The sequence below is a fragment of the Schistocerca gregaria genome, chromosome 1 (assembly GCF_023897955.1).
Source record: "Schistocerca gregaria isolate iqSchGreg1 chromosome 1, iqSchGreg1.2, whole genome shotgun sequence".
In the NCBI taxonomy this organism is placed as follows: domain Eukaryota; kingdom Metazoa; phylum Arthropoda; class Insecta; order Orthoptera; family Acrididae; genus Schistocerca; species Schistocerca gregaria.
The window spans coordinates 500,612,186-500,628,653 of record NC_064920.1 but is presented as its reverse complement, the minus strand read 5'-3'; the positions used below and the strand labels follow the sequence as shown (position 1 = coordinate 500,628,653).

The window sequence follows — 16,468 nt, the reverse complement described above, 5'->3', positions numbered from 1 at the left end:
ATACCTTTTAGTATCTCCAGGGTTCTTCCATATATACAGCCTTCTTTTATGATTCTTGAACCAAGTGTTACCTATGATTAAATTGTGCTCTGTGCAAAATTCTACCAGGCAGCTTCCTCTTTCATTTCTTTGCCCCAGTCCATATTCACCTACTGCGTTTCCTTCTCTCCCTTTCCCTACTACCGAATTCCAGTCACCCATGACTATTAAATTTTCATCTCCCTTCACTATCTGAATAATTTCTTTTATTTGATCATACATTTCTTCAATTTCTTCGTCATCTGCAGAGCTAGTTGGCATATAAACTTGTACTACTGTAGTAGGTGTGGGCTTCGTATCTTTCTTTTCCACAATAATGCGTTCACTATGCTGTTTGTAGTAGCTTACCCGCATTCCTATTTTCCTATTCATTATTAAAGCTACTCCTGCATTACCCCTATTCGATTTTGTGTTTATAACCCTGTAGTCACCTGACCAGAAGTCTTGTTCCTCCTGCCACTGAACTTCACTAATTCCCACTGTATCTAACTTTAACCTATCCATTTCCCTTTTTAAATTTTCTAACCGAACTGCCCAATTAAGGGATCTGACATTCCACGCTCCGATCCGTAGAACGCCAGTTTTCTTTCTCCTGATAACGACATCCTCTTGAGTAGTCCCCGCCCAGAGATCCGAATGGGGGACTATTTTACCTCCGGAATATTTTACCCAAGAGGACGCCATCATCATTTAATCATACAGTAAAGCTGCATGCCCTCGGGAAAGATTACGGCCGTAGTTTCCCCTTGCTTTCAGCCGTTCGCAGTACCAGCACAGCAAGGCCGTTTTGGTTATTGTTACAAGGCCAGATCAGTCAATCATCCAGACTGTTGCCCCTGCAACTACTGAAAAGGCTGCTGCCCCTATTCAGGAACCACACGTTTGTCTGGCCTCTCAACAGATACCCCTCCATTGTGGTTGCACCTACGGTACGGCTATCTGTATCGCTGAGGCACGCAAGCCTCCCCACCAACGGCAAGGTCCATGGTTCATGAGGGAGGCCAGGGTATCTAGCCCACCTATAGGAACTGTCCATTACACTGTGAGAACATGGCTTAGTAATTATCCCATCAAAATGTGTCTTTGGGCCAATGGTAGTCAAAACTTGTATGAAATCCACCCACCTCAGGACTGAGTGGAAGCTTTTTCTCAGTTCTGATTGCCGCAACAGTAGATGAATTACTCCATTTCTTGCATGCATACTACATACGTTTGTATCGGTGATCACAGGCCCTGAAGATGTGCCGACCTTACTTTGTTCCTCCATAGATGGTGATCTTGTGCACTTTGGATTCATTTCTCATGGACACCCAACTACTGATAGTACATATGCAGTTCCTCCTCCCACTGCTTCTTCAGTCTTCCTATTGGACGAGTTCTATCAAGTTTTCCCATAAGCACAGCTTTAGCATGCCACGTTTCTGGTCTCCTGTCAATGTACCATGTAAGGCTTATTCTCTCCATTTTCTTTTTCTGCATGATGTCCAGTTGCTTTATTATGTCGTACAGTTCCTGGTTCTTCCTACATCTCATTGTGTTCTCTTTGTGGATTGGTCCAAAGATCTTTCTCATGATTTTCCATTCAAAGATCACAGGTTCTCTTCATCTTTTTTTATGGTACCATTTCTTGGGATTGACAATTCTGTATGAACATTTTATGCACAATCAAGCATTGTTGGCAATAAATTTCAACAAATTCCTAATATGTTCAAATAAACCTGGAGACTCACTGCGTTGACTGTTTTAAAGAAACCATCCTTCTCCAGAGTAAAGGCTGGGTTTGTCGAGGCTGTTGTAATAGCTCACCCTCTTCCTGATACGCCTGTCTTTTATGATGGATACATCATGAACTGCCACTGGAGTCATTTGCAATGTGCACAACATTTACATTCAGTAAAAAAGTTATCATGAACACAAAAAAATTGGTCAGCTTACAGCCACAAGCCCTATGTGAACTACCCTTCAATCAGAAACCTTAGGCATATGCGAGAAGGTAGACACTTCACCATTAGAGAACATAAGCCAGTTGTGTTCACCTTCCATCAGAAATCAGGAAAAGCATGCCCATACTAGCTGCACCATCTAGATTTCTCTGTGCAGTTCACTACATGCATTCAACATGTTGTTGGTGAGCAGAATGGACCTGGCAGATGTACTATCCCACATTGACACCACTGTGGAGGAAGGAACTTGCCTTCATAGCACTACTCAATGCACAGGAAAGAGGCGACAAACTGAAGACATAGCTCAAAGCACTGCCAGGTTTAGAGCTCTAACACATTCAAATCCCATACCCAAGTATAGTGCTACACTGCAACATGATCTATACCACAAGTATGTCATTTTGTCACATATTTTACATTACTATGTAAAATAAGACAAAGGCAACCATTTACCTATAGAAGATTGGTGTGTTGTACACAGAAGAGCATAATAGAAAATAGGTAACACTAGCTTTTGAGCTCTTGATGTTTTTCTAGTAATATTACACACATTTACACATGCAACCACACAGACATCCAAACTTACATGCTTGCAGTAATGACGAGTCTCGTTGCTATGACGAGTATGTATATCTTGGTGTCTGTATTTGTGAATATGTGTACTCTTAGTACAAGAGCAAGAGCTTTGAAGCTAGTGTTAACTGTTTTCTATTACATGTTTCAGTGAGCAGTGAACCAGTCCTATAAAGGTAAGTGGTTGCCTTTCCATTGTAATATGTATTTTTCTGTCCAGGAATTTCTGTTGTTGTTTATCTAACATTAAGCATGTCTCATACTTTTGAATTCTGCAGGAGAAGTTAATTTTGGATGTGCTTTCACAACCCAGCTCTTGTATAGTGTTTTGTGTCAGTCTAGCAGAAAGTGGGCTGGCATTACCATGGAATAGCATCACTTCATGCAGTCTTCCTGGTTGTTGTTCTTTGATTGCATCTGCAAGATATCTCAGCTGTTGACAACAAATGTCAGCAGTGATGGTTACATTTTAGAGAAGCAGTTCATAGTATACCACACCACTGCTGTCCCACTAGATGCAGAGCTTTTGTGGATGCGTGAAGTTCTGTGCACGGGGAGTTGCAGCTTTGTTTGAGCTTCTCCCATTCCTTTCTTTGTCTTACATTATCATAAAGAAACCATTTCTAATCACCAGTAATGTTATGGGATAGGAATGGTAAGTGTTGTTCTTGAGCCAATTGATGACAAGCAAGCAGAGATGCACATACGGCCACCTCCTGAGATTTTTGTGGTTTTGTCTTAGAGCATGCTGTACCCATACACCAATTCTTGAACCTTATCCATTGCATGTCACAGTTAATTATATTCACCAGTTCTCAAGTACACTGATATTGATAATTGTGGATTAAAGTGTTTAAATGATCTTCATCAAACCCTGAAGGTCTTCCTGAAGGTGGAGAGTCACTAATGTCAAAATAATCCTTCTTAAAATGAAAAACACATTTTCTTGCTGCGCTCTGTCCAATGGTGCAAATTTTTCTGGCTGCCTTCGCTGCTGTCACCCCCCTACTGAACTCAAACAGAAGAACATGTTGGAAATTTTCCAATTTCTCCACTTGCCACTCCATTTTTCTAGTGTCCACAGCTCCACTCACTATCTCCAAATGACAACATGTAAACACCAACATGCAAAACAAAAATGCTGTGAACTTATGCACCAATCTATGCACCAACCTATGCACCACCAGATCTAGACAGAATAACTCTCTAACCAGAATATAAGAAAACAGTACCAGTTAAAGATTATATCTTTATACATTGTTCCTCAGTTGCGAGGGGCACACTTTGATGAAAATGGGTAGCCTTAATGGTTTGTCAGATAATTGGGGAGAAAAATGCTCAGATTGTAGAAATCAAATAAGAGTAATGTTTCTGGAGAGAAAAAAGGTCTAGAGTTATGCGTCCACTTACAAAGTTAAGAGAGATACTTTACAAATATAGTACTTTTCTATTAATCTTCACCATTTTCTTTGAAAGCTCTTTCCAATTATACCACAAGTAGAAATATAATATTTTGATAAGCAGCTTGTTTGATAACAAACAGCATCTTGTGGAAGGAAATTTATTTATATAATATCAAACAATGGAAAATCCAGGAAGGAATTTTTGTTGTGGCTACCTGTGACTCAGCATCTCCGCTATGTGTTAAGTTACATAATAATTACTAGAAGTAGAATCACAGTACAGTTTCAGAGTTTCACTAGAGATAAGAAAGTGTTATCAAGAATGTCATCTGTCAGTCTATAAACGTGGTAGAGCACATGATATACCTCTGCAGTACAAAAATGAGAATATTAGTGATCAATCAGAAACATGCAAAACATTTATTAATCATAGCTGTGAACAGTAGGAAATGTACATCAAAATATTTTGCTGTAAGACCATAAAAACAAAATTTTTGAACATGGATGTTCCAAAGTCGTTATATAATATGCACCTGCAGAACTAGAAACAAAGAGACTGAGTTAATTACTAAATAACTGCAACAAACTCAAATGAATTTGTTAAAATATAAATAGATTTCTGAATATTGCTGCACAAAACAATAGCACTTAGTATCGTGTAAGTAACATTGTTTCAAGAGTAATGTAAAATAGGATTGATCTTGACAGAATTTAATCATTGTCACTGTAGTGAGTCCATTGCTAAAGTAACTATTGTTCCACATTTGTGCATGTATTGCTCAAATCACTATCTATAATATCACATACAAATTTATCTTGTCCCTGTGGGTGGGCCTACTTTGTGACAAGTGTGTTTTTAACTTGAAATGCTAGAGGAAATATGACTGTTACAAAGTTAATGATCAGAAATTTATTTAAACCCATGAAGAGGAAGTTAGTCACATTCATTTTAAATGTAAGAACTTCATTATATCATGAATACAAAGCTTCTGCTTTGATAAACCTATTAATTACAATTTTCAGATATCTTGATCACTTCGTCATGCCTATCAGTCATTTTAGTGGAAAGAAGCTGCCAGTCAGAGTTGACTGTCACGAGGTCTGCACTTATTGAAATATGGCATGGTGATATTTATGAAACTAATGACTGAGGACTCTCTGGATCCAGCAAGGAGACACTGGAAAACCTCATTCTTATTCACTGGAAGTTCTGTTCTCCCATATCTTGGCTTCAGTTCCTTTCTGGCCCTTGAAAATTTCAGGCACTGAGAGAGTAACTCTGTCATAGGCAGATATTTTGCTTCTGTTCAAAGGCCTGTCATAAATGTTGCCCCACAAAATAATTGATTTATTAACAGCAAAAAATATTTGTGAGTGCTAATGTGATCAGTAACATGAAACACATTAGCAAACAAGTTTCTGAAATGTGAACTACAGGATGAGACCACATTTCAGTAATACAGTGACAAAGCTGCGGCCACTATATGACACATAATTAATGTATGCACCATAAGTGTTTCAAAGTAAACTCTCAGACAATAATCATTTTCTAAGTAAAGTAAAAGAAAAATTTTGTTAATAGTACTACTATATCTCCAGTTTTGACAAAGAGGAAACAAATTTGAACCCAGCTGAGGTACTGTAAAACAGAGGGTGCCTTATGATTTTTTTCATATTCCACTGCTTTTCTCGACAAACGATAATGTTGTCTCACTTCATAAGACCTTATTATGAAAGATGTGGATATAATGTGCCAAATACCCTGGTGGGGAACATCACCAAATACCTTGCAGAAAACAGATCTTTACTCGAGTACTTCTAAATAAACTGCATAGACTTCAGGAAATAGCAGCTATACAAAAGTGAAATTTTATTTTCTCAAGATGATAAAATAATTGGAGAAGACCATCCTACATATTTGGAAGTGTGTTATACTATTTGTGTGGAGAAAGATACATTTAGAGAAAGTAAGTTTTAGGCACCATCCTAAAAAAAGGGGCCACTATATGAGTAGCATCTTGCACAATGCCTGTTGATTTTTGAGTATGTATGTTGTAAATGTCTCTGCACACAAAATGAGATGAAATTGTCAAATAATGGAGAATAACAATGTGCCATTTAGAATCTTTGTTAACAATCCATACTATTTTTGTACAGAACAAGCTGATATAATAACATGATTTTTAAATATGCATGTTATTAAAACCCATGTGATAATTATTTGTTTTAATGAGTATTTATCTTCTTCAGACAGTATCACTATCCTCCAGAGACAGCATCTATAATGCTTCTTGCTCAAATGGTGGCTACTGTGCGTCAAGCAAAGGATAAGGAAGGTGCTCTAAATCTCTTCTTGCAGGTGAGATCTCTTTAAAAATGTTTACAATCTGTGGAATTTGTCAGAAGTGGCAGTTGTGCAGTGGTAAAAGCAGTATAGTGTGTATGTAATTATACATCAACTCTGATGTATGTCACATAGAAACAAGTAACAGAAAACAGTATTCACTCTAGCTTTCAAGCTCTTGCCCTTTATCTGCTAAAAGTGCACACATTCGCACACACTGCCACACAGACACCAAATGCATACTCTTGCGGTAAAACTGATAATTGATAATCGATTGCTGAGAGCTGTTGTCCAGGCAGGAGGAGTTGGGGAGGGTTAGGGGAGGATGTGTGAACCAAGGAGGGGGGGGGGGGGGGATAGCTGGATAATGTTAGGCAGATCTGTAGACAGATGACTCAGCAACTGCACAACAAAGTGAAAAGGGTACAGAGAGTAGAACATGTAAGAGATATCGAGAGAAGGAGGGGAGAAAGAAGAGGAAGGTGGAAATGAAGAGGGAGGCGGGAGGGGAAAGAGAAAGAGAGAGAGAGAGAGAGAGAGAGAGAGAGAGAGAGGTAACCATCTGGCCATCACATGAATGGCCACTGCCAAACTGTGGCAAACAGCAAACTTGACCATCCATTTGCTGAAAATGTTGTGCACCACAACACATACAATTTCAACAGTTGCTTTACTATATTGACCATTTGGTTACTCATTTCCAGCACCTTTCTCTGTACTAAGTAGGTGGGAATCCTCTCCGGCATATCCTGCACTCTCACAATCCCTCTGGTTTAAACACTAACCTGTTTCCCATTGCTTCATCTTCCCTGCCCCCCGCCCCCTCCCTCTCTCTCTCTCTCTCTCTCTCTCTCTCTCTCTCTCTCTCTCTCTCTCTCTCTCTCTCTCTCTGTGTGTGTGTGTGTGTGTGTGTGTGTGTGTGTGTGTGTGTGTGTGTTTTAGAAAAAATAGCAAAGGCTGTAAGCTAGTGTGAGTATTGCTTTCTCTTATGTTTTTCTATGTGCCACAAATCAATCTGCTGTAGGTGAGTGGTTGCCTTTCCCTTATTTTACATGTTGCTCTATCGGGGAGTTTCTACTATTGTTATAGAGGGAATTGGTGGCACAATACTGGATTGCATTCTCAGTTGCAAGCAGAGGTTTCTGTAGGACTCCCTAGGACCCTGAATTAGTTTTTATTTTGTCAAACTACTGTAGGCGGGTGCAGGAAAGATCTAAGAAACCACAGCAGACATGCCTAGTCTTTCTATTATTTAGTATTCATTATGAATGGGGTATATAGTAAAATATGTAGCCTCTTTTGTCATAAATGAGACTGTATTCCCAAATTTTCCCAGAATTCTCTCAACACTCATTAATCAACTGTTATATAAAGTCATATCTTAATTTCATATAAGAATGTGGCAACAGACAAGAATTACTTGCAAAACTTTTAGTGATTTCAGTGTGGAAGTTTGCCAGATCTGTGGTAAAATAAAAACATATGTCTCATCAAAGTATCAAACACTTGCTTCATGAGAAACATAAACCTCAGTTATGATGAAGGAATAAAACATATACAAATCAGTTTGTTGTCAGTAATTGTTTAAATTGTCTTTTCGACTTTGCTAAAATGAGACCTTTAATAATGATTAACTTGTAGTGTCTGCAGTCAAAGAAACACATTTTCTACTTTTTTAGCTTAATTATATATCAATATTTATTTTCAGTTTTGCCATCGCACAGTGAATGATGAAGAGGAAATTGCTCACAAGTTACTTGGTGATGAGTATAAAGAGCAACTGGAAACTTTGCGAGGGATGTTCACTGAAGCTTTGTATGATCCGTGTTGTGAGCAGGTGTGTATCTTGTAAATTGGTGTTATGCATGTAAAACTTGGACCTGACATTTAATGCAATATTGAGTCTGTTGATGGGCCCTTGCTCCTGTCTCTCACTGATATGTACTGCTACAATATTTTGCTTGGGATCTTATTGCCAATCAGTTGGAGGTATCCTTTACTCCAGTTTGTTAATACTTTCCACTCCTAGTTATGCTGTCAAGAGTGTTCTCCTCTGCGGATATTTATTTTGGCTGAGAAATAGTTATTGATCCCCTGTAAAGAACAGGTAGTTTTAAATAAGAAAGGCACAAATATGAGTTCATCGTAATATTTTATTGTTTGCTATGGGGTGCATACAGTAATAACTATTTTTGTCCAGTTTTGTTTGTAATTACTTCTCATGTGTTACTTCTTGAAGCAAGATGAAGTTGACCTTACATGACTCACAGTGGAAGCTGCTAACCACCAATCCACTTTGTTATAATTTGCTCCTTTTTCTTGAATTTCTGTTCATATCATAGCTTACATGCTTCCTATTCCTTCCCATCAAATGAAAAAAGATTGTAGCTGTTTGTAATGACAACTTCAGTAAACCAGAAAAACTATTTTTTCATGATCTTATGAACTCAGTTTAAATCCTTTCACAAACCTTGTTTGCTTTTCAAACTGAACTGGCTGTTTCCTTTGATCAGTGATCAACTGTGTTGAGAACAATAGAGTGTACATAGCTCTGTCACGAACATTTTGGATGGAAAGATAGACATGCCATTTACACATTAGACTTATTTGCGCACAGTTCATATTGCTTCAGTTTCTTCTTTTTCAAATCAGTTAGAAAATCTTTCGTCTGTGGCATAATTGTTGCTGCATATGTCTTTTTGTTTTATGCAGTTCCCTAAACTGAGAGATTGTATGGAACCAGCCAGTGTAGGTGTAAAAGCCTGAATCACCAGTGCAAGTGTGCATAGTTTGTGCCAAATAAATTCGTATTAGATACATAAACTGCAAATCAGGACAAATTTTAATCTTACCATAATAAAGAATATGAGAAAATGCCAGCTGTTTTCTGAATCAGAGGCTTCTTTAACTTTAACCAAAACCTATAAATGAAATCTTCTGTGCTCATATCGGTAGCCACATTCTATGTGATGCAAAAATTCTTTATATATATTATCAATATATTCACTAACAATCTTCACTTTGCTGCATCTTGTGGATACATTACCTTGGGATTTGACTGGTGAGAACAAATACAGCATCTAGAATGTTTGGAAAAATCAGAAATGAGAGAGAACACCCTCAAAGAATGGTAATTCTGTCTAACCAATCATTGGTAGAATAGCCATCCTAATTTCATCTTTGAATTCAGTCATATTCCGTGTTACACCTAGAAATGCTTTAATCTCATGGCTCACATTGTTATGAGTACCATATTGTATATTTTGATAGTGAAGTCGCCTTCTTTTTCTGAAAAAAAAGAGAGAGAGAGAGAGAGAGAGAGAGAGAGAGAGAGAGAGAGAGAGAGAGAGAGAGAGATTATCCAGTACTGGCTTGCTGGGCCTATCGTAGCTTCATCAGAGAATTCCATGGCCATCACTTTTCAGAGTTCCTGCAGGATCTTCACATCTCCTATAGTGATCCCAGAGCACATGCACTGTACTGCCACTCTACAGTCTGTTACCTCAACTATTGCCTGTCTCCCATGAAGTGGACAGGGAGTAAATGTATGAGAAAGGATCACCAGGAAGATAAATTAAAGAGAATGGAGAAAAGACCAAGAGGAAGACCAAGGACATGTAGCTGAAATAGAGATGGACTGCTTGCAAAAGGAAGGAGAAGACTGAATCAAGCTGGAGACAGAGAGATGATGAGAAGATAGAAAACCATTGAGAGGCTTATGTTCCAAAGAGACCTGGCCAGCAGCTGGAAACTGTAGATGATGATGATGATGATGATGATAGTGAAGTCACCTTCTGATTTTTTTTCTGCCTTGTACACATTTGTTGCAGTCACAATTTCACAAATAAAGCAAGAATGGAAAAGAACTGTGACTGTCCAAGTTCGTTTGTTGGCAAAGCTGTTTGAAGAACTGTGGATTCCAGTTGTCAGACTGTCACCATTATGATAAAGCTACCAACTATATGCAATAGACAGTACATTATTTTTACTTTGTTCAGCAGCAGCAACTTCAGAGTCACTGGGACTCTTTTATCATTACATAGAGGAAGGAATTCTTGTTACTACTTTTCATCAGTAAACTCTCCTTCATTCCCTGTATCCTCCAGGAGCCACTCCAAAGTACCATTCTAATTTATACTGCTTCTGCTTGCCATCTTCACAGAAGTAAAAACTGTGTGAAAAGGACGTGATCTCTTGGACAGTTGTAAGTATGTACCTTTTCTAAACAGAGCTGACTACTTGTTGTATCTATTGTTCACTCAATACTATGTAATTGGATAGATAAAAAAATTTACTCAACAAGCAAGCGGTGGAAGATTATGCACATAAAAGAAAGTTACACTTATGTGAGCTTTTGGAGCCAGGGGCTCCTTCTTCCAGCAGAAGGGGAAGGAAGAGGGGTGAAGGAAAAGGACTGGAGAGGTTTAGGAAAATGGGTTGATTTCGGAAAAGTCACCCAGAACCATGGATCATGGGAGACTTAGCAGACGGGATGAGATGGAAAGACTGATTGTTGGGGACTGCACGGTACGAGATTTGAAAACCTGAGAGTTAAAAAGCGGAAGACAGGATAATATGCAAGACAGAGATTACTGCTGAAACACTGTGCATGAATTAATAAGACTCAAAAGTTAAGTGCATTGTACTTAACAAAGGTGGGAGGGGGATGGTGAAAAATAGGCAGGTCAGAAAATGAAATATTAAGAAAACTAAAATGGAGTAGTTACTGTGAAGAAATGCATAGAGTCAAAAATTAATGTAAATCAAGGCGAGGTGGGTTAGTTTTCTTCATCTTTCATTTTCTGACCTGTCTATTTTTTGCTGTCCCCCTCCCACATCTGTTATGTGCAATGCACTTAACTTTTGACTCATGTTAATTTGTGCACGGTGTTTTAACAGTAACGTCTTTCTTGCATATTACATCGTCTTCTACCTTAAAAGTTCAGAGGTTTTTAAATCGTGTCTGGAGCCTTCTCCCCAACAATCAATCTTTCCTCCTTATCCCGTCCGGTAAGTCTCCCCTGCCCCACAGTTCTGGGTGACTTTTCTGAAATCTATCCCTTTTTCTAAATCTCTCCAGTCCTTTTCCTTCACCCCTATTCCTTCCCCTTTTGCTGGAAGAAGGAGCCACTGGCTCCAAAAGCTTGCATAAGTGTGACCTACGTGTGTGTCCTGCTGCCGCTTGGTCAGTAGATTTTTTATCTGTTCTGTCAGTACTGTGTGATCAAATGTGTTGAACTACCTGTGACACCAGAGCAGGTGAAAAAGGAACAAATAGAGCATGTTGGATATTAACAGGTATTGGAGCCACAGTGGAAAATCATTATTTTAGGTGATATCCAACACTGGAGTGGAAACAGCTAATGTTTCTCAACTGTTTTCAGTTTGTGTATTTAATGCTTTCCAGGGGCAATGAAAATTTTATTTTCAATAATTAACATAATTTTGACCAAATTTAGAGATCTCATATACTCTGATCATACTGTTACGTTAAAAGTTTAACACAATAAGGCAAATATTACACTTAGAAACTGTTTGTTTGTCTTCAGGCAGCATAAGTGATGGAACGCAAATGGCCAGATTTTATTCATCTCACATTTGAGGGTGAGAGCACTTGGCAACTTCCAGCAAACTTTGCACACAATCTCAAACCTTTATGAAACTTTTTCTCACTGACACTGCTCAGAAAGTGATGAAAGAAGTAAATTTACCCTGTACTATATTTTTGCTGTTCATGCAGTAAAACTTCAGCATCAGACATACAGCAGTTTATTATTTCTTTACTACCAATTTTACGTGTGACATAGTCTGCAGACAGTATCCTCAATACCACTGAATGTCGCTGCAAAATTATAGCATTATAGCATTCTATGACATATCGTTCAGGAGAGATTATGTCATAAACATTGAGGTGTGTAAAAAAACTAGCTTTCGCTTAAAATAGAGTGAAAATTACCCAGAAAATATTCATCCAGTGTTTCATATTGAGAACACTTAGCCACTTTCAGCAAACTTCAAGAATAATTTCAGACCCTTTGTGAGCTTTTTCTCACATATTAACTCATACCTAAAGTAATAAGACATTTGAGGCTGTCTTGTACATGGGAGTTTGATTCTTTAGGACAGGCATGGGTAGTCTTTGGTGACCTACGAGCCTGATTAATATACTTATTTAACTTGCAGGCCGGCTCGTCCCTTTATGCACTCCTAGTACATAAAGTCAAAACTATAGCGCCCATGATGCTAATGTTAATGGGACAACACACTGACATGAATGGTGTCCCTTCTGCGACATGCCAGCCAACAAACTGTTGCCTCAAAACACACCTTTTTGAGAGTACATTCCTTCAAATGTTTACATTCATGTGTGCATTGTAAATATTGTTTCTTTACTTACAATTTTTCATTGAGATTTGATAGGTCACCATTTTAATAGATTCTAATACACTATAAGACAAAAGAAAGATGCACCACAAAGGAGCTATGCAAAGTGGCAACAAATCGATATTTATAAACATATCAATGGAAAATGCAAAATTCTGTACTTTGTTGGCTGTTGAATGAATGTGTGATGCTAAAGTGCAGTTTTAGCGCATAGCAGGCAAGGATAGTAAACAGTGGACATATTGATATCAGGGCATAAAGTCTTTGCAAATTTCATTCCATATGCACAGTTGGACAGTAACTGCACCTTGCAAATACACACATGAGCAATATACCCAGACATCAGGATTTGAGAGGGATGTGGTGTAATTGGGGTCAAAGAAGCTGGTTGGAGTAATTGGCAATTCGCTCAACATTCCTATTTTGGCCAGTAAGGTCACCAGATTTCTACTCATGAGACCTGTGGAGGATTATGGGCAGCAGGGCCCTCCAGCCAGCTCGGGATTTTAATGATCTAATGTGCCCATTGGACAGAAGTTGGCACAGTATCCCTCAAGAGGATTTGCAACTACTCTACTGATCAGAGCCAAGCCAAGTTTGCATTGGGGCGAAAAGTGAACCAATGTGTTACTGACTAGCTCCGTTTGTGAAGTTGATTCTCTTGAATAAATCACCTAATTTTTCTGAAACTGTAATCATTTGTTTGTCTGTACTTACATCAGACCTACCGATTTCCATCCTGTTTGGATAATTCTTCATGGTGGGTCTTTTTTCCCATTAGAGTGTACAAAACTTCACTCATTTCTTACACAGCTACATTCCGTATGGTGGTTGTTGTCAAAATTATATTTGTTAATGGGCCTACGTCACTGGGCACTCCCCATGAAAACTAGTCTAATGGCTGGAAAATGTGGAAAAACATTTTATATATAAGTTTGTTGAATGCAAATTTGTGTTTACAAGCCTCAAACAGCTAAAATTCACCTTTGACGTAGTTAGGTTGTGCTATAGGCAATCAGTAAATTAATAACAGAAAAGATAGTCTAGACAGAAACTAGAAGTATGAGTAAAAATGTGGAGGGAAAGGGTTAGGGAACTGTTTTTACAGATCTGTAAGCTGGAAACTAGAAATTTATTTGTTACTACTTGTTGGGATTGCTTTACTACTTGTTGAGGTTGCTTGATTTGCCAATGAGTAATTGGGTATTCCCCTGCAGCCTCAAATAATATTCAGATGCACTTTTGATTATTTTATTTTTAAATCTAAAAGTCCAGAAGAGACCTGGAGGCAGTTGCTGTGTGTGTGTGTGTGTGTGTTTCTGAAGAATGACTTGCCTGAAAGCTGAAATATTTCTAGCATTCTTTTCTATTGTGCCTATCTGCAACTCAATGCTTCCTCTGTATGGTGACTAGCGGCCAGAAATTGTCATATTGTACATGTGTATAAAACTTGATTCAATGTTTAAAATGGAAAATCCATGAGAAAACCTCTTTCTCCTTCAAAGTACATGGTAATGTATGCAGTGTCATTATGAAGAATATTAATTTAACTAAATAATAGTTGTTCCTTTCCTTGTATGTTTCATATTTACACAGATGTCATTAAGAACAAAAATTAAATACTGAAATCAGTTCGTCTTTTCATGCACCACAGTGGTTTACACCAGAAGGCTTTCGATCATTGTTTGCACTTGTGGGGACAAACAGCCAGGGAGTTGGTACAAGTCCTCTTACTGAATGGGTTAAGAATACTGGCATGCTGGATATTTCTGAAGAAGAAAGGGACAACCTTGATACTTTCATTGATGAACTCTATACAAATCTTGATGATGGTAAGCATTTTTAATTTTAATCATTTTAGAACACAGCTCAGTATTATAATTGGGTAATTTCTTTCAAGATTTCTTATTAAGATATTGCTTAGTGCCATAATTATTGATGCTCTATAATTTCACTTCTCTAGTATACCTTTTGATTGTTTGGTAGTGCCAGTGATCCTTTCAGAACTTGGTTTTTATTGCCTGCACTAAATCAAATGTATTAGCCTGCAGCACTTCAAATTTATTAGTGCTGTGTTTTATTGGCAATGGGAGATCCCAAATATGCTTGTGTTTACAGGCCTGCTCATATAAGAAATCAAAACTATGATACTATGCTGTGCCATGATAGGTCAGAAACATTGAGGCTTTGAAAACAACAACAAACTGTCAGATTTAACATTACACATCAATTTGATGTAGTAAAAAATCTTATAGACCATGTAAGTTTTTGTAATATCAGTTATAATTATAATGAATTTTTGCAATGATTAGAAATTACAGTTATCAATATGCCTATGGGCACAAACACACTTTTCCATTCCTTAGAACCACTTGCAAAAGATGTTACTCTCCCATTTCTTAAGGATGCATTCACTAGGGCAGTCGAAAAAATCACATTCTCATATTCTCTGCAGTGTTTACAATGGGGATATGTGTGCTAGGCCACACCATCCAAGCCAACCAGCAAATAATGTTGCCTGTATTGTGGAGGAGGCAGGGGATGACCATATCTTTTGCTGTGGGTGTTGCAAACCCAAAATCTTTTATGTTAGTTTTTTTTTTTTTCTTTTCTTTCTCTTCATCAAGGAGCATGCATGATACAATAGAGTCATCACTCCCACTCATTTCTTCTCTGTCACACAGAACTGTAGCAGAAGATGAAAAAGAACATGATGTTTCAAACTGTGCATTGAGAAAATATGACATATGGACTTCCTTGTGGCACTATTGGTGCTGCTAAATAACTGCTGTTCTCTCAAACTGTGAGTTGTATGGAGTGCACTAGTCGACACTTACATTCAGAGAACCCCATTCAAAACAGTAATGCAGGTTGCTACATTTTTATACAATATAAATGGTGCTATTATATGTTTCCTTTCTTCTTAAGACAACAAGAAGCCACGGAATACAAGGTCAAGTAACTAGAGTGAATGAACCAGCACACTCACATTTTCCATTCACAAAATATTGACAGTTTATTGTTATGTGATGTGGTGTGTTGCCACTACACAAAATGAAATGACTTATACTTTATTTCAATTACTTTAAATTCCAAGAAAGAATTACAATAGGCGTACTGGGTTTTACAAAGCGTTCAGTGGTTACTAAGCATTTACTGTCAAGAGGAAGCGATGACCAGTCTTAATGAAGAATAAAGTGAGCTTTCATTGAAGCAGCAACAAAAAAATGTATTGTCATTTGCTTTTCGGTTTCATAGTTGTATTATTACATCTTGCCATCCTGTTTTTCCTTACTGTATGCCCCATTCGATTTTTCAAGCATGAATTCAACAGCAATCCACTTGCACAGCTTCCTTACTCTGTCAGTAAATACAATATCCCCAGGTACATTACTTTATAATATCTAAAGTGTCATGCAAAATGGTGCTGCAATCGATTCAAGAATTGATCTATTCAGTTCCTACAAATGTGACATAAATTTTCTTTCGGTACTAGTACTTTTGGTATGGTGGGAGAAGATTGAGGAAAGTGGAGAGTTTAAAGTACCTAGGAAGCCTGATACCGAAAGATTGAAAAAACAACAGAGAAATAAACAAGCAGGGGAGAAAAGCAGGAGCATCAGAAGCCTGATATGGAGCAAGGATGTACCCCAAATCCATAAAAAGGATATATACCAGTCATACTATGTCCAGATCCTGACATATGCATCAGAAACTTGGGTTATAAAAGGAAGAGAGAAAAGCAAAGTACAGGCTAGTGAGATGAAATTCTTGAGAAACAG

General features: G+C 37.9%; 1 protein-coding gene across 2 annotated transcripts in view; it reads left to right on the top strand.

Moving 5' to 3' along the window:
* Positions 1-16,468, top strand: part of LOC126354031 (histone-lysine N-trimethyltransferase SMYD5) — an 84,439-nt gene that overhangs the window by 53,886 nt on the left and 14,085 nt on the right. For both annotated transcript variants that reach the window (XM_050003377.1, XM_050003368.1), the window contains exons 6-8: positions 6,209-6,317; positions 8,011-8,139; positions 14,341-14,518. In XM_050003377.1, coding sequence (XP_049859334.1) covers positions 6,209-6,317; positions 8,011-8,139; positions 14,341-14,518 — 416 coding nt within the window. The remainder of the gene's footprint in view (positions 1-6,208; positions 6,318-8,010; positions 8,140-14,340; positions 14,519-16,468) is intronic.